Here is a 25024-nt window from a genome sequence, read left to right as displayed (position 1 = left end):
AGGTAGCATAATGAGTATTTTATTGGACTGGAAGATACTTGAAAGGGTCAGAGAGCATCCCATTCCCTGAACCAATATATTTAATTAACTCATTTGCATAATTAACATTTCGAGCTAATCCACACAATTAAATTAGCATACATGAATGACATTCATTTGGTGAATATCAATCTAGCCTCGCTTGATAACATATTTCACGCATGCCTGTTATAAACCCTCGTGGAATAATTACAAGACAATCCAACTGTTTTAATTGCATGTAATTTTACCTCTGAGTAACATTTCTAAAACGTCTAATGACTCATTTGTGCTGACATGTGGTGCAGTTTGAATAGAGAGGCAGTACTTTGTGAATGTGGGTCCTGACTATCGTCCTTTTCATTCAGAAGAGGAGTCTTTATTATCACTGGGGGCAATTCATTTTGCAGCACTTAGTAAAAACACAATGGACCCATGGCAATAAATATACACAAAAACTATATATACAGCAATATGTACACAGGTAGTAGACCCGTAAAGCATGCATGAACAGTCAGTCAATACCTAACAGTGCAGTACTACAGTACTAGTACATCAGAATGGTCAGTTATGTTCGTACCAATGATCCTGCTACTTAGTTTCACGATGTTACCAAGCCTGTTGTAACCAAACCAGCAGATCATATTGAATGTTCAAATGGATCAAATCAAATCAAATCGTATTTGACACATGCGCAGAACACAACAACTATTATCATTGCGTTTACTTGATAGCTACCTACACAAATAGCTAGCTAGAACAAAGTGTTAATAAGATAAATTCATTTAAAAAGATTAAAAGCAATACAAATAAGTTATCCAGTAGGCACCTTACAGTGAAATGCTGACTTACAAGCTCTTAACCAACAATGCAGTTGAAAGAAAATCCATAAAAAAGTAAGGGATAAGAATAACAAATGGAGGGGTGGGGGCAATGCAAATAGTCTGGGTAGCCATTTGATTAGCTGTTCAGGAGTCTTGTGGCTTGGGGGTAGAAGCTGTTTAGAAGTCTCTTGGACCTAGATTTGGAGCTCCGGTACCGCTTGCCGTGTGGTTGCAGAGAGAACAGTCTATGACTAGGCTGGCTGGAGTCTTTGACAATTGTTAGGGCCTTCCTCTGACACCGCCTGGTGTAGAGGTCCTGGATGGCAGGAAGCTTGGCCCCAGTGATGTACTGGGCCGTAAGCACTACCCTCTGTAGTGCCTTGCGGTCGGAGCCCGAGCAGTTGCCATACCAGGCAGTGATGCAACCAGTCAGGATGCTCTCAATGGTGAAGCTGTTGAGGATCTGAGGACCTATGCCTAAACTTTTCAGTCTCCTGAGGGGGAATAGGTTTTGTCGTGCTCTCTTTGCGATTCGATGAATGATCTGCAGAAGATGGTCATCAGCGTCTTATTCACCCTGAAATTGCAGTTTTCTCAGGAAGAACAAGCACTGATTTCTCATTGCACAGATAGCATCCACATTGGCCTCAAAACTTAGTTTGCTGTCAAGGAAAGTGGTTTGTCCTGTACACTAACCTATAGGGAGGAAAACATCTGTACAGTAGGGACACTTTACAAACACCACATCACCTTGGAGACACAAAGCTATCCTCCAAAAGACTTCTCCCACTGGAAACAAACTAGATAAATCAACGTTGTTTCAATGTAATTTGTCAACGTATTGTGACTTGGAATCTTTGTGGAAAATACATTGGAGCTATCCAAGCAGCAGAAATGTCTCCTTCAAATGTTGAAATTTGGTTGCGTTGACAACCAAACCATTCAAGATCACATTTTTTGGATTCACGTCTCCATCTGAACCAAAAATAAAAGTTTAAAAAATAAAATAGGATTTAGCCAGTGGCTCAGCGATTAGAGCATTGAGACGGTAACAGAAAGGTCGCTGGTTTAAATACCCAAGCCGACAAGGTGAGAATTCTGTCAATATGACCTTGAGCAAGGCACATAAACTTAATTTGTTACAGGGGCGCCGTACTGCTATGGCTGTCCCTGTAGAACAAAACACATTTCACTGCATCTATATGGTGTATGTGACGATCATTTGCATTTATTTTTATCCAAGCAGTAGATACATCTCCTTTAAATGTTGATATTCGGTTGGGTTGTCAACCAAACCTAATTGATTATTACTTTTGTAAGACAGTAAATGGCCATATTCATTATCTCCAGCACCAAACCAGTCTATGATCTGTGGTAAATAATGCTTTTCTGTGACATCATAGGGTAAAACCTTCAACCTTCCCAAGTTCTCTCACGTCACCCCGCTCCTCCGCTCTCTCCACTGGCTTCCAGTTGAAGCTCGCATCCGCTACAAGACCATGGTGCTTGCCTACGGAGCTGTGAGGGGAACGGCACCTCAGTACCTCCAGGCTCTGATCAGGCCCTACACCCAAACAAGGGCACTGCGTTCATCCACCTCTGGCCTGCTCGCCTCCCTACCACTGAGGAAGTACAGTTCCCGCCTCAGCCCAGTCAAAACTGTTCGCTGCTCTGGCTCCCCAATGGTGGAACACTCCCTCACGACGCCAGGACAGCGGAGTCAATCACCACCTTCCGGAGACACCTGAAACCCCACCTCTTTAAGGAATACCTAGGATAGGATAAAGTAATCCTTCTCACCCCCCCCCCCCTTAAAAGATTTAGATGCACTATTGTAAAGTGGCTGTTCCACTGGATGTCATAAGGTGAATGCACCAATTTGTAAGTCGCTCTGGATAAGAGCGTCTGCTAAATGACTTAAATGTAATGTAAATGTAAAAGTATAGTGTTCAGCTGACCACATGGGACTCCAGCCTCTGCCTGTCTGTGTGTGTCTGTGTCTGCCTGTCTGTGTGGCAGAAAGCTCTAATTGCCAGCGGCTACAAGGTGATTAATGAAGCCCCATTGAATCTTTAATCGTCACAGAAGAGGTCATTTAAGTCTAATGAGCATAAACATCTGAACCAGAGACAATACAAGGAGTTTGACTGCATAGTGGAGGGTCAAAAACAAACGTCTTTGATAGGCCATAGTGATTTGAATTTCTGCCTTACAATTTCACAGTATTTTAGGGAACATTCATTCTGTGACAAAGGCAACAGAAATGGGACTTGTTCCTTATCCAGGTGTGAACAAAATGTCCATATCTGATCCAGTTGAGAAATGATTCAGTGGTATGAAGGTTGCACCTCATGTGTACTTAACATTATGTTTTATATGTTTTATACAAAACATAGACATGCACCATTTTCACATATGTAGACACTGGTTTGGTGCTGAAGAGAATAATTATGAGGTTGAAAAGTGGCAGAGTATGCATATGCATATTCTTGATACCATTTAAAAGGAAACACTGTTTGTGGAAATGTGAAATTAATGTAGGAGAATATAACGCATTAGATCTGGTAAAAGATCATAAAAACAAAAAAACATGCATTTTAATTTATTTTTGTTACATCATATTTGAAATGCAAGAGAAAGGCCATACTTTCAGACAGGAGTCTATGTGTGATTTGATTTTGGCCACCAGATGGCAGCACTGTGTGTGCAAAGTTTCAGACTGATCCAGTGAAGAATTACATTACAGCACAATATTTTGGATCAAGTCTGACAGGAGTTTTCACAAATGTGCCGAATTGGTCAAGTACATAACTAGAGAACATACAAAAATTAAAAAGTTTACACAATCCCAGGAATGTCATACATGAATATACACTAACTTTCACACATCTAGATGGCCGGGCCGGGCGGGGTGGGTTTGGAGCCAGAGACAGCAGTGGGGTCAAACTGTAGACCCCGGGTCCTACATTATAACATAAAAATTGATTTTATCAATCAAAACTATGCTACATTTTATTTCTGGGACCCTCAGGATGACAAATCAGAGCAAGGTTACTGAATGTAATTCCATTACTGACCTTCAGAAGTGAATGTATCAACCCAGTTCACGTGATTAAAGTTTGTTGTTGTGCACTTACCTCAAACAATAGCATGGCCTTTTTTCACTGTAATAGCTACTGTTAATTGTACACTGCAGTTAGATTAACACGGCTTTAAGCTTTCTGCCCATATAAGACATGTATACAGTCGTGGCCAAACGTTTTGAGAATGACAAAAATATTACTTTTCACAAAGTCTGCTGCCTCAGTTTGTTTGATGGAAATTTGCATATATTCCAGAACTCCAGAATGTTATGAAGAGTGATCAGTCAATTAATTGCAAAGTCCCTCTTTGCCATGCAAATGAACTGAATCCCCCAAAAACATTTCCACTGCATTTCAGCCCTGCCACAAAAGGACCAGCTGACATGTCAGTAATTCTCTCGTTAACACAGGTGTGAGTGTTGATGGGACAAGGCTGGAGATCACTCTGTCATGCTGAATGAGTTTGAATAACAGACTGGAAGCTTCAAAAGGAGGGTGGTGCTTGGAATCATTGCTCTTCCTCTGTCAATCATGGTTACCTGCAAGGAAGCAGGTGCCGTCATCATTGCTTTGCACAAAAAGGGCTTCACAGGCAAGGATATTGCTGCCAGTAAGATTGCAGCCAAATCAACCATTTATCGGATCATCAAGAACTTCAAGGAGAGCGGTTCAATTGTTGTGAAGAAGGCTTCAGGGCGCACCAAGAAAGTCCAGCAAGTGCCAGGACCGTCTCCTAAAGTTGATTCAGCTGCGGGATCGGGCACCACCAGTACAGAGCTTGCTCAGGAATGGCAGCAGGTGTGAGTGCATCTGCACGCACAGTGAGGCAAAGACTTTTGGAGCATGGCCTGGTGTCAAAGAAGGGCAGCAAAGAAGCCACTTCTCTCCAGGAAAAACATCAGGGACAGACTGATATTCTGCAAAAGGTACAGGGATTGGACTGCTGAGGACTGGGGTAAAGTCATTTTCTCTGATGAATTCCCTTTCCGATTTTTTGGGGCATCCGGAAAAAAGCTTGTCTGGAGAAGAGAAGGTGAGCGCTAGCATCAGTCCTGTGTCATGCCAACAGTAAAGCATCCTGAGACCATTCATGTGTGGGGTTGCTTCTCAGCCAAGGGAGTGGGCTCACTCACAATTTTGCCTAAGAACACAGCCATGAATATCAAATCAAATCAAATGTATTTATATAGCCTTTCGTACATCAGCTGATATCTCAAAGTGCTGTACAGAAACCCAGCCTAAAACCCCAAACAGCAAGCAATGCAGGTGTAGAAGCACGGATTGCAGAAAGAATGAATAAAGAATGGTACCAACACATCCTCTGAGAGCAACTTCTCCCAACCATCCAGGAACAGTTTGGTGACTAACAATGCCTTTTCCAGCACGATGGAGCACCTTGCCATAAGGCAAATGTGATAACTAAGTGGCTCGGGGAACGAAAACATCAATATTTTGGGTCAGAAAACTCCTCAGAACCTAATCCCATTGAGAACTTGTGGTCAAACCTCAAGAGGCAAACAAAACCCCACAAATTCTGACAAACTCCAAGCATTGATTATGCAAATGAGCTGCCATCAGTCAGGATGTGGCCCAGAAGTGAATTGACTCTTTGCATCAACTTCATGTAATTGTCAATAAAAGCCTTTGACACTTATGAAATGCTTTTAATTATACTGCAGTATTCCATAGTAACATCTGACAAAAATATCTAAAGACACTGACTCAGCAAACTATGTGGAAATTAATATTTGTGTCATTCTCAAAACTTTTGGCCACAACTGTATGTTCCGGAAAGTTGGCTGTTGTGTACAACGTCATTCTACTCACATTAGCATACGTTTGCAAAAACCGTCCCGGTTTAGGGACACCCATCCCCAAAAGGTTGATTAAGGCTATTTTACAAACGAATGTGAGAGTATTTATTCAACCTTAAAATGAGTAACACATCCATGGCCACATTTTGAGGCTACTGTAACAATGTGTCTTCTTATGTAATCATAGAAACTGTGTTCAGGGTCCCAGGTCTGTGGAAATCTTCACAATAGCTAAAATAATCTGCACAGAACAATATATCTGACATCGTATTCCCATTTGAACTTTGATGTGTTTTTAAATGGTTGAAAGCGCAGTGCTAAAACATTTAGGTGACAACTAAACCAAAAATCAGACATTGATTTTCCATTGGAATTTGGTTGTGCTTTTCGATGGTTGAAAGCATAGCGATAACACATTAGGAATTTAACAGACTTTTGGCTCTCTTTTTGAGCGGGTGAAAATAGGTTGGAATCTCATTGATCAACGTATCTACCAAATTCATCATGTTGAAATGACGTAGTGTGCCCAGTGGGCTCATTCATTGTTTAAACAAACCTCCAAATATAGGAGAAAATGATGGAAATAATGATGTGATGAGTCTTAAAAAGCTGAATTACATTAAATCATGATTAGCACCCTGTGTATACAGGCAGAGTATAAAAACAGCTTTTTTTGTCTTCTTCATTTCAAACAGGGGAGCTGTAGGCCTATCAGCTGCATCTAAAGTAATACTCTATGATGACAAACAAAGCTCTGTGAGACAACAGCGTAGTTTGGACCAAGAAAGGAGGCAGCATACTGAAAATCAACAGAAGCACTGCTGGGGAACCCAACATCTGTGACGATTAGAGAAACAGGATGAAAGCAAATACAGGGACGGGAGAATATGGAACTGGTAATCCACCGACTGTGTCAACTGGAACACAGTATATTTACATGTGAATATATTTACCCCTGGCTGTGTGTGTGTGTAACTCATTTAGGATATTAACAGCAGGCAAAGTGGAAAGGGGGAATAAAACATTGAAATAATTGTAGATGGTGTTGGCTTTGTTTTATTGACACAGCCTCATAAATATTCATGTTAGTAAAGTCTTCAATTCAGCTGTAAACTGAGCTAACCAAGGGCATGACAATTATTCTCAATACTGTTCAGTCTTTTGAACAGTTGCACTCACGTTGATGATAAAATAAATATATCCAAGTAACTCTTGGTGAACTGTGTGTATGCATTAACTCTGCAATCATTCGTTTTTAAACCATTCCTGGACTGCATCGTGAATATGAGGTGATGTGTAAGTAGCTACTCACAGTGTTATTCAGCAAACACCACAATGGCCCACAAAACAATACAGTTCCATTTTTTATTTTGTCCTGTGACACAATATTAACATACATGTATATGTATACAGTACCAGTGAAAGGTTTGGACACACCTACTCATTCTAGGATTTTTCTTTATTTTTACTATGTTCCACATTGTAGAGTAATAGAAGACATCAACACTATGATAACACATATGGAATCATGTAGTAACCAAAAAAGTGTTTAAAAAAATCTAAATATATTTTATATTTGAGTTTCTTCAAATTGCCACCCTATGCCTTGATGACAGCTTTGGCACTCTCTCAATAAACTTCGAGGTAGTCACATGGAATGCAATTCAATTTAACAAGGTGTGCCTTGTTAGAAGTTAAACTCCACAAATTATTTCCGTCTTAATGTGTTGTGACAAGGTAGGGGTGGTATATAAAAGACAGCCCTATTTGGTAAAAGACCAAGTCCATATTTTGGCAAGAACAGCTAACATAAGCAAAGAGAAACTACAGTCCAACATTACTTTAAGACATGAAGGTCAGTCAATCTGGAAAACTTCAAGAACTTTGAACATTTCAAGTGCAGTCACAAAAACCATCAAGGGCTATGACGAGACTGGCTCCCATGAAGACCGCCACAGGAAAGGAAGATCCAGAATTACCTCTGCTGCAGAGGATATGTTAATTAGTTACCAGCCAAATAAATGGGCTGCATTTCACAAAGTTCAAGTAATAGACATCTCAACATCAACTGTTCAGAGACTGCATGAATCGGGCCTTCATGGTCAAATTGCTGCAAAGAAACCACTAATAAAGGACACCAATAAGATGAAGAGACTTGCATGGGCCAAGAAACGGTGACACTGTGATTTACTTAGAATTCAAGGCACACTTAACCAGCATGGCTACCGCAGCGATATGCCATCCCATCCGGTAGGCGCTTAGTGGGATTATCATTTGTTAGTCCCACTAAAAATGACCCAACACACACCTCCAGGCTGTGTAAGGGCTATTTTACCAAGGAGAGTGATGGAGTGCTGCATCAGATGACCTGGCCTCCACAATCCCCTGATATCAACCAAATTGAGATGGGTTGGGATGAGTTGGACCGCAGAGTGAAGGAAAAGCAGCCAACAAGTGCTCAGCATGTGGGAACTCCTTCAAGACTGTTGGAAAAGCATTCCAGGTGAAGCTGGTTGAGAGAATCCCAAGCGTGTGTAAACTTAAGGAAAAGCATGGCTACTTCAAAAAAGCCTAAATATATTTAGATTAATTTAAGACTCTTTTGGTTACTACATGATTCCATGTGTTATTTCATAGTGTGTCTTCACTAATATTCTACAATGTAGAAAATAGTAAAAATAAAGAATGCTTGAATGAGTAGGTGTACAAACTTTTAATTGGTACTGTATATACATACACATACCTCATTTACATTCTTCAGATATGTAAATGACCACTTTTTTTGCATTACAGTCACCAGTGGATATGAAAGAAAACAGAAGCTAAAAAATACACATGGTTGACAAAAAGGAGTGTGAACAAAAAGGTATCACTTCATTGTAAGGTTTCCTTAATAAGGCTTAATAAATACCTCACATCGAAAGGTTAACAACACACTGAACACATCTGAAAAACAAAAAAGCAGACATATAAAAGTTCACATTTGTTAAAAACTGAACCTAGATATTTTCCATGGCCTATGACAGAGGACATGATCACAGCCCTATCATATTAGTGTTGCGGTACATTTGGATCAAAGTCGGTTTCTCATCTTCAACACATGTAAATCCTTCAATAATTTATCGTAAGTTAAAGAAAAGCATGTATTACTAATTTTTATTGCAATGATTAATCCTTAATAAGACAAATATTTAACCTTGAACATCACCAAAGCAACCTAAATATCTTGAGCATTACAACAAGGAATCTACATTGACAATCCGATGGGGTTTTTGATAGTAGGGCTAACGTATACCAGTACTCAGACTTCCCATTGTGGCCTATATTTGTCCTTACAGAGCTGAAAACACACTGAGGACCCTCTGTGCTCCCCTGTTCTGAGAAGCTAGGGTCAGTTCTTATGTAACAGCCATGCAAAGTGCACCCACTGGTTAACATCTACACTGAATATATAAATGGGTTATAACTGATTTCTCAGCAAAACAAAAGAAACAGGTGAGCAATAAGTGGATTAGGGACATGTGTAGTGACAGTCACTATTGAAATGGAAGGGAAAACATTTGACACGTGAAATGTACAGTCACATGTATAGCAACAACATGCACAAATTCTTGATAGTATTTTTGAGTCCTCAAAGCATGGTCCAATATTACAGTGTGAATTAAAAATAAATGATATACTAACAGCAGGAAGCTCTGTTTGTACAAGGCAACCAATGTCTGACATTTACAGTAAGTAGTGTAGAGTACTTAGTGTGTAGAGTAAGGAGTAAAAATTATAGGCGTGACGAAAATCGCACAAATTCAGTTACAACAAAAACAATGTCATACTAAAAAAAAACTACATTGTACATATACGTGTCTATGTTTTTATTAGTCAGTACTTAAGAGTGAGTGAGCGAGCAACTAAAGCCAGGCCAAAGCGTAACCTATGGCTTCTTGTCTGGTCAAATTGCTGTCCAAAACAGATGAGCTGGAGAAATGTGGCACAATAAAGTGAAGGAGGGGGATAAATAGTATGGTGATACAGATTTGGAAACACTGCTGCAACAGTGACCACATAGTGGTAGGAACTGAGGGTAAAAAGGCATCTCCATCTCACAGATATGTTACACACACACACTTAGAAAAATATAATAATTTAATTTAAAAAAAAGAAAGTATTTTTAACCAACTGCATTCAAAAACAAAAAGGGAAGACTATGCTCGTCAGTCAACTATGGGTATTTTAAAGATGTGTTTATATGCAGCGAAGTGTTCATATGATTTACACATACTGCACGCTAAGGAGGAAACTTCCACACACACTTCAGCCTGAATATTTCATAGACAAACACTGTTGTGGGTTAAAAAAAAAACACTTTCCGTAATTACAATCTTTGCACAACAAAATGCATCAGGCTTGTTAGCTCTCCTGTTGTCGTCAGACACACTGCTAATGAAAAATAACTATTCTAAAGCCCAGCAGAGGGCAGTCAGGAGTTTAAAAACTGAAATAAAAAAAGGAAGTGGGAGTTAAATGACTTGTGAGTTACTGACAGACACTGTCAAGTTCAGTGACATGTCTATCACAATGACAGTAGTGTCTCATCCCTTAGACCCAATTAATTAGGAGGCATAAAAGTTGTCAGATCTTATAAACAGTTTGAAAGGACACGGGGTAGCTGGTAGCTGCTCAGATGTAACTAAATTAAAACAAGTTTAAACATACACAATGGAGTAAAGGAAAACAATTATAACACTTGACACGTGTAAAAAAAAAAAAAAATTGTGAAACAGATAAAAAAGAACGTGGTTAAACAGACTAACATACAACATCTGATCACAAAAAAAGGATGACACAATCAACTTCAGATCCATTTCCACACAATAGAAAGCTTCCATCCTCCTCCAACATACTGTCCACTTGGAGTGCAGTAACAGATAGCCTAAGCTTTCTTTGAGACATGAGAGGTTTCACTAAAACTTGAGTCATGCGCTAAAAGTATGCCATCTCCATTTTAGATTTGAGGAGTTGAACTACAGATATTTTACTGCAATTTGCAATACACATACAAATCAAATGTTGCACTTGCTGGTTTACCAGCTCCCCCAGAAGGAAGAGGGGACTTAAAACAAAACGGCATCACAACAAATGTACTATAGAAACTATATATATATACAAAATATTTATTTGCCAAATATTATATTAGCTAGCTAGCATGTTTTAGTGCTTCCAGCTCAACACTCATTCACCATGCTGCATTTTATGTAGACTTCTCATGTCACTGTTTCTAATTTCTTTCAAGTCGATATCCATTTTGAAATGAAAACCAACATGATAGTGCCACAAGCACATGGCATGAGCTCAACCACATTCACAATTCAATTGCACATCTTCCATTTCTATTTTCACCAATAATATACTATATTTGTTCTGCAAAACAAATAGCAGAAACAATGTTACAGAACATAAGTTTTCCTAAGCATAATTAGTGTTGGTACTTTGTAAACTAGACCAAGTTTCCTCTTAACAGACCAATAAGAAAGAGTTCCAAACATCTCTTCCGATAAAAATAAATTTTCGGTTTCCCCCCTCAGACCACTCCCTGACAGTCCTAGCTAAATTCTTGAGAAACTGCTCTTTGCTAAGAGCATTTTACCTGAAAACAAATCAAAGTAAAGTACTATATTCTTACCCAGAAATTATTTGATATTGAGATAACTTCTGCATTGGACCTTTAATAAATCACAGATTAAACAAACAAGTGAAAAGATGGCCTACTTGTCCAACCAAAGGTGAAGTGAAGGAAGTGTAACGCTTGGAGGAGCTGTGGGCAGCACTCGGTTTACTGGTACCCCAACCCAACAGGCAGCCCACAGTGCCCATGAGAAGGGAAGCAGGTTCTACCATAACACCTCAGAATGGGGGTGATAGAGAGGCAGTGGAGGAGTGAGGAGAGCCATGGCTATCATGGTGGGCTTGGCCTGGGGGTAGAGTGTTTTGTAGTGGGTTAGTTGGCACCTCTCAGGGAGTCTGGGACCCAGACCTCTTGAAGCTGCCCAGCAGGCTCTGAACTCCCTTCTTGACACTTGAGCCCACACGTCGTGCCACAGAGTCAGCCGGTGGGCCTGGCAGGCAGGAGCTGGTACTGGGCGGCCTGGCGTCCAGACACTTCTGGTAGCGCAGCTGTCAACAGGCAAACAAAATTAGCACCAAATCTCATTCGAAATATAATCTTGGAATTCAAACTATATGGTGCAACAAGGCTGTGCATTTTTACTATTTTCTCTTCGTAAAACAGTCCAATCCTGGCAAACTCCTCATATCGAGAAGAACCACTCACCCAGTGAAAAAGTTGCCATATCAAATAAGAACCCATCTGAATGCAGTCATTTGTTGGGTAATGCTTTTTCAGGACTATACATTGCCAATTCACTGACATCACATGGACGTGACTACAATAATCATGCAAGGAGGAATGATAGCCAACCAAGTCGACTTGGTTGGCTACTTGCACAATGCACGTCTCTGTCCACCTGGCTTGTAAATATTCTCTGTTTCAGTGTCAATCTAATTTTCCACTCGTCTGTGCCTCCATCCTTGGTACAGTAGCTAGTTAGTCAACTAGCTAGCTGGATTTGCATTGTTTTGGGCATTTTTAAGCTAACTACACAACGAGGCATTAGAGGTAGAGGAGGGAAGCAAAATGACTTCATCTAAATAGTCCTCCATGCTGGACTTATGACATTTCCGTACATTTTCTTATAGGGGGCAACGTTATTTTTTTAATTTGTTATTTTAGCAGGTAAGTTGACTGAGAACACATTCGCATTTGCAGCAACGACCTGAGGAATAGTTACAGGGGAGAGGAGGGGAATGAACGAGGCAATTGTAAACTGGGGATTATTAGGTGACCGTGATGGCTTGATGGCCAGATTGGGAATTTAGCCCGGGCACCAGGGTTAACACCCCTACTCTTACGATAAGTGTCATGGGATCTTGAATGACCGCAGAGAGTCAGGACACCCGTTTAACGTCCCATCCGAAAGACGTCCCGTCCGTCTTATATGGATATCTAGCAAAACATAAAATAGCGGTACACTTCTCTCCTGTCTGCACACAGCTGTCACAAACTCAATGGCTCTTGAATCTTTGCGGGCAGAGCCCAGTTGATACAATGTTGAAAGTTTGCTAGCGAGAGTGTGAGCTCAAAACAGACAGGCAGAGTCGAGAGATGATGGGATTGAAAGACAACCTGAACCAAGCTCCATGAACAGTCTGAGATTTATAGAGGATATTGATTTAATAGGATATTTTCTGTCGGACAATTAATTTGTATCGGACAAAAGCCAGCAATTACTGGCTGATGGAAACATTGCACTCACCATGCAGGCGGCCTGCACGGCCTCACTGAGGCTGGCTGCGTTGGGTTCACACCAGAACATGTGGCAGATGAAGTCCCCGGGGCCCTCGGCCATGATGAAGGCAAAGGTGTGGACGTCCTTCCCCACGCCCATGAAGGACAGGAACCGCACCCGGCACTCTGACAGAACCTCCTCTGTCTGCAAGAAACAACAGAATGCCTTGGGTTATATTCCCACAGAAACTTAAACAACCGCAGACCTTCAAATTGGAAAGACATTAAAAAAAAAGGTATTTTTTGAGATTGTGTGTACATTTGAGTGCGACCATCTATATGTGTACTCACCTCAGCTGTGATTATAGTAAGTGTGGCTGAGGCCACGTTCACAGTAACTGACGTCCACTCTTCCTTGACTTTGGAATTCATTGCTGTGTCGAGGGCAACATTAACTAGGTCCATACCTGGATAGGAATAACAACCACCTAGGTTAGCTAGCAGCTACATCTACAGTGCATTCGGAAAGTATCCAGACCCATTCCATTTTCAACATTTTGTTACATCAGAGCCTTTTTCTAAATTGGATTGAATCCTCATCAATCTACACACAATACCCAATAATGACAAAGCAAAAACAGGTTTAGATGTTTGTGCAAATATATAAAAATAAATAAAAAAACAGAAATACCTTATTTACATAAGAACTCAGACCCTTCGATATGAGACTCAAAATTGATTTCAGGTGGATCCTGTTTTCATTGATCATCCTTGAGATGTTTCTACAACTTGGGAGTCCACCTGTGGTAAATTCAATTGATTGGACATGATTTGGAAAGGCACACATCGGTCTATATAAAGTCCCAAAGTTGGCAGTGCATGTCAGAGCAAAAACCAAGACATGAGGTCGAAGGATTTGTCCATAAAGCTCCGAGACAGGATTGTATCGAGACACAGATCTGAGAAGGGGCACCAAAAATGTTTTGCAGCATTGAAGGTCCCCATGAACACAGTGGCCTCCATCATTCTTAAATGGAAGAAGTTTGGAAGCGCCAAGAATCTTCCTTGAGCTGGCCGCACGGCCAAACTGAGCAATCGGGAGAGGAAAGGGCCTTGGTCAGGGAGGTGACCAAGAACCCGATGGTCAAAGCTCCAGAGTTCCTCTGTGGAGATGGGAGAACCTTCCAGAAGGACAACCATCTCTGCTGCATTTCACCAATCAGGCCTTTATGGTAGTGTCCAGACGGGAAAGGGGATACCTAGTCCATTGTACAACTGAATGCCTTCAACTGAAATGTGTATTCCGCATTTAACCCAACCCCTCAAGCAGAGAGGTGTGGGGGGGCTGTCATAATTTGAATCCACGTCTTTGGCGCCCGGGGAACAGTGGGTTAACTGCCTTGCTCAGAGGCAGAATGACAGATTTTTACCTCGTCAGGTCGGCGATCCGATCGAGCAACCTTTCGGTTACTGGCCCAACGCTAACCACTGCCACCCCAGGAAGCCACTCCTCAGTAAAAGGTACATGACAGCCAGCTTAGATTTAGCCAAAATACACCTAAAGGGCTATCAGACCAGGAGAAACAAGATTATCTGGTCTGATGAAACCAAGATTGAACTCTTTTGCTTGAATGCCAAACTTCACGTCTGGAGGAAACCTGGCACCATCCTTACGGTTAAGCATGGCTAGGGCAGCATCATGCTGTGGGGATGTTTTTCAGCGGCAGGGACTGAGAGACTCGTCAGGATCGAGGGAAAGATGAACGGAGCAAAGTACAGAGAGATCCTTGATATAAACCTGCTCCAAAGCAATCAGAACCTCAGACTGGGACAAAGGTTCACCTTCCAACTGGACAAGGACCCAAAGAACACAGCCAAGACAACACAGGAGTGGCTTCTGGACAAGTATCTGTAAGTCCTTGAGTGGCCCAGCCAGAGCCCGTACTTTAACTGATAGCTGTGCAGCGACGCTCCCCATCCAAACTGACAGAGCTTGAGAGGATCTGCTGAGAAGAATGGAAGAAACTCCCCAAACACAGGTGTGCCAAGCTTGTAGCGTTATACCCAATAAGACTCAAGGCTGTAATCGCTGCCAAAGGTGATTAAACAAAGTACTGAGTAAAGGGTCTGAATACTTATGTAAATGTAATCACTTTTTATTATATACATTTGCTAACATTTCTAAAAACCTGTGTTTGCCTTCTCGTTATGGGGTACTGTGTGTAGATTATTGAGGGGGAAAAAAAACATAATACATTTTTGAATAAGGCTGTAACATAACAAAACATGGAAAATGTCAAGGGGTTTGAATACTTTCCAAATGCACTGTACACCTGTCTGGGTACACTCAATACCTGAGAATATTAGGAAAATGGAAGGAAGGAATTACTAGAAATGTGTTCGTTCATAATTCACTGAAAACCAAGAGAGTTAAAAGCTCGATATCCATAACAAGAGGATAGCTCATTGAAGTTGAGACTTCACACAGTAAGAAATCAGTATCACAATCTGTAGGATAAATTAGTAGAATACGTGCAATAATTTGAGACATTCAATTCAGTAAATGTGTATTCATTCATTGAGTGAAACCAAATTTATTAGAAAGTTAGCATTCATTTAAACACAGTACCAACATACAGGAGGACAAGTGGAATGTTAAATACAGGCAGTGACAGAAGTTTCCCTGAAACATTGTTCAAAACACCACAAGATACACCAACAAACAGCTAGGAAAGAGAAGAAAAAGCATTCCTTACCAAAGCGTTCCTTACCTACGGGTTTGGCCACAGGCACGTTACCTAGGTAACATACCTGGAAGCGCTGGACTAGCTCATTCTTTGGTGCAGGAAATTCTGTAGGGAGAATAGAGCAGAGTGAGAGAGACAGAAGACCTCATGCTTAAACCATACAAAGGACCATAGATGCATTTGGTTTCAGATTATACATAGTATATAGTCTTTAGGGATGACGAATGTTATCGAACCGTTCGGTATGCCCCCTACGGTTCAATACGCACACGTGAACCGTGGAATTATGGTATGTCTGTCATTTTCTTATAATTTCCAAAACATGCTTATTGCGCTGCAGACTACACGCACGTTGTACATTCAAATCCACAGAAGCAAACGCTCAGCTTGTGGCCATTAGGGGGCTCCTGGGGCTGACAAACTTTACTCCACAGCAATGTCTCAAAATGTGGCAACCGCAGTGACCGCAACTCCCTCAAACAACCAATGGACGATTTGCAATGACATCTCAGTAGGAAACCTCCCTAACGGGGCCCCATAAAAAGAGGGGAAAATAAAAATAAATATTCTCTCAGCTCCAACGTGACAATGGCGTGCACCAACGAGACAGAGGGAAGCAAATTTGAAGAAGCACCGCCGTCTTTCAAATCCGCTGTGTGGGAACATTTTGGATTCAGCGTTCAATACAACGATGAGGGTAAGAAGACTGTGAACAAAGTAGTCTGCAAGCATTGCTTTGCCACTCGGCGACTCGAGTGGAAACACTTCTAACATGATGTGTCATTTACGTGGCCATAACCCGGCCGTATCCCTTGCAGATGGAGTAAGGAGTCCACCCGTTAGCGAAAACACCACATTCTCTCGCTGCTGCCTTCTAACAACAATTTGCAACAAATTCAGAAAAACAAAGAAATAACGAAAGCAGTGGGAGTACTCATAGCCAAAGATTTGCAGCCTTATTCGATGGTTACTAACTCAGTACTTTGTCACCTGATGGAAAAAATGTAACTGCGTTACAATGTCTCCTGCACACATTTCAGCAGCAAAGTAATTCCCAAACTCGATGAAACATCAGAGAGAGAAATAGAAAACAAATTGACATAGATACCCCATCTACCCCATCTAGCTCTCTCCACTGATAGTTGGACCTCCAGAGCAACTCGGAGCTACCTCCACTATGTACTGGAAGCTACCTCACTATGTACTGGAAGCTACCTCACTATGTACTGGAAGCTACCTCACTATGTACTGGAAGCTACCTCACTGTGATGGTTCACTATGTACTGGATTGTATGACACTCATCCTCTGTATGAGTGTCATACAAGCACACACTTTTCTTAAATAGAAAGACACTGAAACCGTACCGTGGCCCACAAACCATGATACATACCGAACCGTGGGCTCACTGTACCATTACATCCCTAATAGTCATACAGTAAAAGTGCCAGTGTTTTACCCTGGAAAGGAATGTCTGCCAGTTTAGAGGGGTCTGTGTTCAGTCTGTTCAGAGAGGATTTGGATGACTTCCTCTGGGCCATTATCTACAGATAAGGAAAGACACAGTTTAGCCTTAAATTCAACATTTGAAAAAACGAGGACAAACATCCACCCCTGAACCACAGTTTCACAGTCATGTGAAAAAAGTTACATTTGGAGACCAGAGTATGGTGCAATGCACCATAGCAGATGGGCTTACCTTAGAGCAGATGTCATGCATGCTCGTGGCAATGTTCTTAGCAGGTGTGTCACACCTGAACACATGGCACTTCAGAACATGAGTCAGTTTGTCTCTCGCCACGTAGGCAAAGTCCCTAAAGTTAGCACAAACACACACAAAAAAAAGAAGAGGTATCACCAGAGAAAGAGGCTGTTATAAAGGATGATCATGACAAATGAGGCTGATGAAACAGACAATGCTGAAATCAGTCAATACTGATAAGGATCTTTGACCAATATTGTTCAGTCTCTACTCAAGAGAACTATCAACCAAAAATACAATGAACAAATGTAACCACAACTATGACAGAGAACACTTAACGTAGTCTGACTATTATTGATGGCTCGTCTTCACTGAGTGTATAAACATTAAGAACACCTGCTCTTTCCATGACAGGTGAATGCTATGATCGCTTACTGATTTCACTTGTTCAATCCACTTCAGTCAGTGTAGATGAAGGGGAGGAGACAGGTTAAAGAAGGATTTTTAAAGCCTTGAGATATGGATTGTGTATGTGCCATTCAGAGGGTGAATGGGCAAGACCAAAGTTTTAAAGTGCCTTTGAACGGGATATGTTAGTATGTGCCAGACACACCGATGTGTCAAGAACTGCAATGCTGCTGGGTTTTTCACACGCAACAGTTTCCTGTGTTTGTCAAGAATGGCCCACCACTCAAAGAACAACCAGCCAACTTGACACAACTGTGGGAAGCATTGGAGTCAACATGGGCCAGCATCCCTGTGGAACACTTTCAACACCTTGTAGAGTCCATGCCCCCACGAATTGAGGCTATTCTGAGGGTAAAGGGGGGGCAATATTAGGAAGGCGTTCTTAATGTTTTGTACAGTGTATAGGTGTTACTTTCAGAGAAACTGATCGAAAGTCATGGGTGTGAGTGAGAAACATCAAGCATTATGGGATGGGGGTGTGGAATCAACAACTGACAAGCCAATGTTGTAACTATGACAGCCACAAACTATGTGACGGAATGGTGGATACAACAATACACTACCTCTCCCTGTGTGCCCAAGTGCAGCAGGTTAGAGAGAAAACACCAAATCAATTCAACAGAAAACAAAGCAGGATTCACAAAAGGCAACTCGAGATTCAGTTAAAAGCCAGGCAAATAAAACTAAAATAAGAAACATTTCCTATAGCAAACTGGCAAAATCTGAAATGTTGATTATATTAATAAAATAAAAAAGAATAGTTAAGAGTAGCAGGGGACTGGCCTGCCGTTGTCCCGGCCCACTCCCCACACTCTGATGCTGACGATAGGCTGGGTGTGCAGCAAGGTCTGGCCCAACGGATCTATCAGGTTCAAGATCTCATTCTCCAGAACAAGGAGCATGTCTTTTCCCTGTGTGGAAACATTACACAACATTTCTCTAAACATTGTTCTACCAACATTACGAGGTTATATTCCCATACACAAGCCATTATCTGACCTCTCCCCAGATCCCAGCCGTGTCGTGCAGGTTGTGTTTGTGGTAGGAGAGCTGTCTGATGCAGTTGTTGACAGCCACACTGCTCTTCCCTGGAGCCATCTCCTCCTCTGATATCTCCACCCAGCCAAGAGACCGGACTGCAAAAACCTATTCAAATCCATTTTTATTTGTCACATGCTTCGCAAACAGGTGAAGAATAACAGTGAAATGCTTACCAACAATGAAAAAATAAAAACAATGTGTAACGATAACTTGGCTACATACACAGGGTACCAGTACAGAGTCGATGTGCAGGGCTACGAGGTAATTGAGATAGATATGTACATATAGGTAAGGGTAAAGTGACTAGGCAACATGACATAATAAACAGAAGTAGTAGCAGCTTCTGTGAGGATTGCGTGAATTTGGAAAGAATTCAGACCCCTTTACTTTAACATTTTGTTACGTTACAGCCTTATTCTAAATCTACACACAATACCCCATTATGACAAAGAAAAACAGATTTTTGTTTAGAAATGTTTGCACATTTATAAAAAATAACTGAAATATGACATTTACATAAGTATTCAGACCTTTTACTCAGTACTTTGTTGAAGCACCTTGGCAGCAATTACAGCCTCAAGTCTTCTTGGGTATGACGCTACAAGCTTGGCACACCTGTATTCGAGGAGTTTCTCCCATTCTTCTCTGCAGATACTCTCAAAATCTGTCAGGTTGGATGGGGAGCATCGCTGCACAGCTATTTTCAGGTCTCTCCAGAGATGTTCGATCGGGTTCAAGTCCGGGCTCCGGCAGGGCGACTGAAGGACATTCAGAAACTTGTTCCAAAGCCACTCCTGCGTGGTCTTAGCTGTGTGCTTAGGGTAGTTGTCACGTTGGAAGGTGAACCTTTGCCCCAGTCGGAGGTCCTGAGTGCTCTGGAGCAGGTTTTCATCAAGGATCTCTCTGTACATTGCTCCGTTCAGGATCGTAGTCCTTGCTGCTAAAAAACATACCCACAGCATGATATTGCTACCACCATGATTCACCGTAGGGATGGTGCCAGGTTTCCTACAGACATGACGCTTTACACTCAGGCCAAAGAGTTCAATCTTTGTTTCATCAGACCAGATTATCTTGTTTCTCATGGTCTGAGAGTCCTTTATGTGCCTTTAGGCAAATCCCAAGCAGCCTGTCATGTGCCTTTTACTTAGGAGTGGCTGTTGTCTGGCACTACTATAAAGGCCTGATTGGTGGAGTGCAGCAGAGATGGTTGTCCTTCTGGAAGGTTCTCCCATCTCCACAGAGGAACTCTGGAGCTCTGACCATCGGGTTCTTGGTCACCTCCCTGAACAAGGCCCTTTCCTCCCCCAATTGCTCAGTTTGGCCGGGCTGATAGCTCTAGGAAGAGTCTTGGTGCTTCGAAACGTCTTCCATTTAAGAATGATGGAGGCCACTGTGTTCTTGGGGACTTTCAATGCTGACAAAATGTTTTGGTACCCTTCCCCAGATCTGTGCCTCGACACAATCCTGTCTCGGGCACTCAACGGACAAGTCCTTCAACCTCATGGCTTAGTTTTTGCTCTGACATGCACTGTCAACTGTGGGATCTTATATGGACAGGTTTGTGCCTTTCCAAATAATGTCCAATCAATTGAATTTGCCACAGTTGACACCAATAAAGTTGTAGAAACATCAAGGATGATCAATGGAAACAGGATGCACCGGAGCTCAATTTCGAGTTTCAAAGCAAAGGGTCTGAATACTTACGTAAATAAGTATAAGTAAAATAATTAGTTTTTTTTTTTTAAATACACTTGCTAACATTTCTAGAAACCTGTATTTGCTTTGTAATTATGGGGTAGTGTGTAGATTGATTATGATTTTTATTTTATTTAATACATTAAATAAGGCTGTAACGTAACAAAATGTGGAAAAAGTCAAGGGGTCTGAATACTTTCTGAATGCATTGTATGTCCGTACAGTGACTTTGGGGACGATGTTGTTGATGCATTTATTAACAAAGCCACACAAAGACATGAGGACAGAGAAAGAGCAACTGAACTTAGGTTGAATGTTGACAGAGAAAAATATGTGTGGGATTGGAGTGGAATGATGGTTATGTCCATGTGTCCAAGTGAGAGTACATACCTTAGCCTCCGGGTCATTGATGAGCGAGTTCATCTTTTCCTTTTCTTCAGATTGTGAGCAGCTAGGAGGTGAAAGGAATCAGAATCAGTTAGTTGTCATCTACACAAGTCAGGAGCATCTAATGATAACAGACACCATACATGGTGTGTGTGTGTGTGGGGGGGGTAACTCACTTGAGGTTGATAGAGGCATAACGCAATGTGGCTCCTTCAAAATCCTTTAGGGTCTGATCCGCCATGGCATCTTCCTCCTGAATTTAAAACAACAGTAAGGAATCACCAATCATATTTCTACATTTGATATAGTAAATAGTAAGCAGTTGATACCTAAACATTGAACATCTCAATGTTCAATGTTAATGTAAAGTTTCTCAAACGGAATTGATGTTGGGCTTGTTTCAAGTAGTTGGCCCTTACCTTCCAGAACTCCTCGTCATTAAATCTGTTGGGGCGGGACTGGGTGAGACTATTCCACGTCAACTGAAAATACAAAAAAGGACCAATTAGAAAACTAAATCAGTTCGCACTAGCAGTGGGTGCTTAATGGAAATACAATGAATGTGCGGCACGGGCAGGCATTGAGTACCGGCAGATGGGTCAATGCATGTACAATCCACTTGCTCAGACAATTTTTTATTCACAGTCCTGATACAGTATGTGGAACAATGTAGTCTTCTATCAAATGGCAAGAACAATGTCCTCAACACAGACTCCATCACTATCCTCTAGCTCTCACCGTTGGCTCCACGTTGGGTGTGATGGCAGGGGAGGTACTGGAGGGTCTTTCTGGGGCTTCTCCCTCCTCTAGGAGAGAGGGGGGCTCCCACTGTGTGGTGCCTGTTGGGATGTGCCAGTAGTAGGTACCCGACTCGTCTCTGACCCGCATCCACCCTGCAGGCAGGTCTGTGTCAGTCTCAAACGCACTGCGGTCCCAGTAGGACTCTATACAACAAGGAAGAACGGTGAGATAAATATAAGATAACCCAGAACACAATTGGACTGTGTCCCACTTCCTGTTTGTGACAAAAACAAAGTGCGAATCTTACACACAAACCTACATTCAAAGCCCATCAATTGTTTAGACATTTTGTTTCCCCTCTTACCTGGGTCACTGTCTGGCGTGCTGTTGGCTGTGCTGCCCTGAGACAGTGACATGCAACTGGAGTCCTCATCACTGGGTGCTGCGTTTCTGCCCTGAAACAGCAGGCATGTGTCCTTCACTTCTCCACTGTCATATCTTTGAGACTCACTGCTACTCTGCACCTCAGACGAGTCTGTGTCCCTCTCTCCACCTGTTGGAAGTAGTGGAGACTCTTCCTCATCCCTGTCCTCTTTCTCTTCTTCCTCCTTCCCATGAGGGGTCTCTGAGGTGTCGATCAGCAGAGGTTCATTCAGGTCCGAGCAGAGGGACCTCAGGGTCTTAGAAGACGGGTTCTGCTCACTGTCTTCCTCCTGCTGGTCCATCACTAAAGAGTTATGGTTGGGGTTTCCATCTGGGCTTTCGTTGTGATTCAAATCCTGGTCAGAATTTATATTCTGGTCCTGCTGCCTCTCTGCCACTTTGCGAAGTTGATTCTGACCCTCCTTGAGCCACTTGGCATTGGTCCCAGTGCAGTGCTGTCCCTGCTCGTTCTCCTGGTTCCGGACCCTCTCCTCCTCTCTCTGTTGACTGGACTCTTCCTCATCGATGCAATTGCTACCCATGGTGCCATTCAGCAAGTCCAAAGGTGTGGATGTGGCATAGTTGTGGCGCTTCTTGGTGGAGGAGGTGGTGGTGCCTTTGGCCTTCTTGCTCAGGTCAGAATCAAACTGAACACTATGTGGGTAGCGGAGGTCAAGGGTCAGCGAGGATGGCAAGCATGTGTTCTCATTGGCCAGGTCGGAGGTCTTCTCCAAAGACATGGCAGGGAGCTCAGAGCTACTGTTTGGACGTGGGGGAAACAGAAAATCAGGTATATGTATGTATATGCCATTTAGCAGACGCTTTTATCCAAAGCGACTTACAGTCGTAATCGGTTCAAGGCATACATTCTACGTATGGGTGGTCCCGGGGATCGAACCCACTACCCTGGCGTTACAAGCGCCATGCTCTACCAACTGAGCTACAGAAGGATAAAGACTAACAAGGGTGTTTTTCTACGACAGCATACACAACTGTATGGAGACAGAGTTAATGTATCAGTGTTTAAATGGTCTGCATTAAATAGATATAATTTGAGTTATCTGATTTCTAAAATGTAGCATGAATATGATTGCAACCCGTTAACTACTAGCAAAGCTTGGCATGCAGTGATTTCAGCTCCTCCCAGTTGGACTCCAAGGCTGTGCAAGCAGCACAAACTATAGAATAGCTCAAGTTAGGTAAAAGCCCACACTAACGTTACATGTTAAGCTAGCTGACGTTAGCTCGTAAAGGCCCACTGCATGTCTAGTTCGTTGCAAGCAAGTTAGATGCCACTATGCACAAAAAAAAGAGGGACAGAGGACATGTCATCTTGCGAGCTAGTTTGCCCAACATAACGAACAATGTTTGGAATATTTGTTTCTTAGCTAGCTAAAGCTGCCAAAATTGAATAAAAAATGCTATCAATAGTTATTAAACCACGTATGGCACACATATTAGCTAGGTATATAATTATATTTTGTATAATAGCCTAGAAACCGTCAAATGCATCACATTAGCTAGTTAGCTCGTGTTATTAGCAAGCTGTTTGCTACCTAGCTACAGTAACATTCGCTAGTACGTTAGTTGTGACTCACGTAGCACTATCATTCTCCAGTTATAAACACACCCTTGTCTTGGGTGCCAGCGACATGGTAACTTACCCTAAATTGTATTTTCCACACCTTTATTTCAGTGGTAAATAGCTAAATGTAATGGTTTGCGACATTGAAGACGACGTGGAACGAAACCAATTTTGTGATCCGCAAAAGCAGCAAACTACGTCACTCATGAACGTCAATTCCGTAGATTCGAAATGCTCCGTCGACGCAGCTGCAGACCTAGGATCAGCGTTACCCTCCTACATTTAAACCATTTCTGTTATGGAAAACATTTTAAAGCTGATCTTATAACAGTGTGTATGGGCTTCGTCCTCTATAAGTAATGATAGTCAGACAAGATCAGGGGTGGGAATAGTACTGAAAATCTGTTATTTAGATTGTAATTTACTCAAGTAAAAGTAGCCCCCTTAGCGTAAAGAATTATCTGGTCAGAAAACTACTTAAAGGACAAGTCAGCCCCTTTTAACATTTGGTTGGTTATGAAGCATTTATGATGCCCATCACAGTTTTAGTGTCATTTTATGATTTCATGTCAATTAACTGTTTAGTGATGAGGAAAACCGGAAATTGCGTCTCTGTGACGTTTTTGAATCGGATCCATGAAGTGACATTAAATTGTGGACAGTCATTTTCAGCGATTTATCGTAACCTGTCTGTAGTTGTGATTATAATGGAACTCCCTGCAATTTGTTGCTCAGGCTCTCTTTGTCTAATAATATCTGTAAACTTGGTGACTGAAGTCTTTGACAATTTGTTGGGCTTCCTCTGACACTGCCTGGTATAGAGGTCCTGGATGGCAGGAAGTTTTACCCCAGTGGAACGTAGGCACTACCCTCTGTAGTGCCTTACGGTGCAATGCCAAGCAGTTGCCATACCAGGTTGTGATGCAACCAGTCAGGATGCTCTTGATGGTGCAGCTGTAGAACTGAGGATCTGGGGACCCATGCCAAATCTTTTCAGTCTCCTGAGGGGGGAAAAGGTGTTGTCGTGCCCTCTTAACAACTGTCTTGGGGTGTTTGGACAATGATAGCTTGTTGGTGAAGTGGACACAAAGGAACTTGAAAACTCTCGACCCGCTCCACTTCAGTCCCGTCGATGTTAATGGGGGCCAGTTCAGCC

General features: G+C 42.0%; 1 protein-coding gene across 4 annotated transcripts; it reads right to left on the bottom strand.

Moving 5' to 3' along the window:
* Window positions 1–7090: 7090 nt before the first annotated feature.
* On the bottom strand, window positions 7091–24131 carry LOC118390298 (amyloid beta precursor protein binding family B member 1-like). Of its 4 annotated transcripts, none has more exons than XM_052457253.1 (14): window positions 23882–24131; window positions 22225–23042; window positions 21858–22063; window positions 21539–21601; window positions 21296–21372; window positions 21123–21183; window positions 18993–19139; window positions 18777–18904; window positions 17523–17637; window positions 17283–17367; window positions 15835–15930; window positions 13430–13545; window positions 13107–13283; window positions 7091–11907 (listed from the first exon to the last, which is right to left on the bottom strand). In XM_052457253.1, exons 2-14 carry the CDS (start codon window positions 23021–23023, stop codon window positions 11746–11748), a joined length of 2232 nt encoding a protein of 743 aa, XP_052313213.1. In that variant the 5' UTR covers window positions 23024–23042; window positions 23882–24131; the 3' UTR covers window positions 7091–11745. The 4 variants fall into 4 exon arrangements, with proteins under 4 accessions (XP_052313213.1, XP_035636623.1, XP_052313214.1 ...); XM_035780730.2 differs by having other exon boundaries at window positions 23948–24131; XM_052457254.1 differs by having other exon boundaries at window positions 22225–23039; window positions 23948–24131.
* Window positions 24132–25024: the final 893 nt, after the last annotated feature.

This window comes from Oncorhynchus keta, chromosome 11, assembly GCF_023373465.1.
Source record: "Oncorhynchus keta strain PuntledgeMale-10-30-2019 chromosome 11, Oket_V2, whole genome shotgun sequence".
NCBI lineage: Eukaryota > Metazoa > Chordata > Actinopteri > Salmoniformes > Salmonidae > Oncorhynchus > Oncorhynchus keta.
The sequence above is the reverse complement of the archived record's forward strand: the minus strand, read 5'-3'. Positions and strand labels throughout refer to the sequence as shown.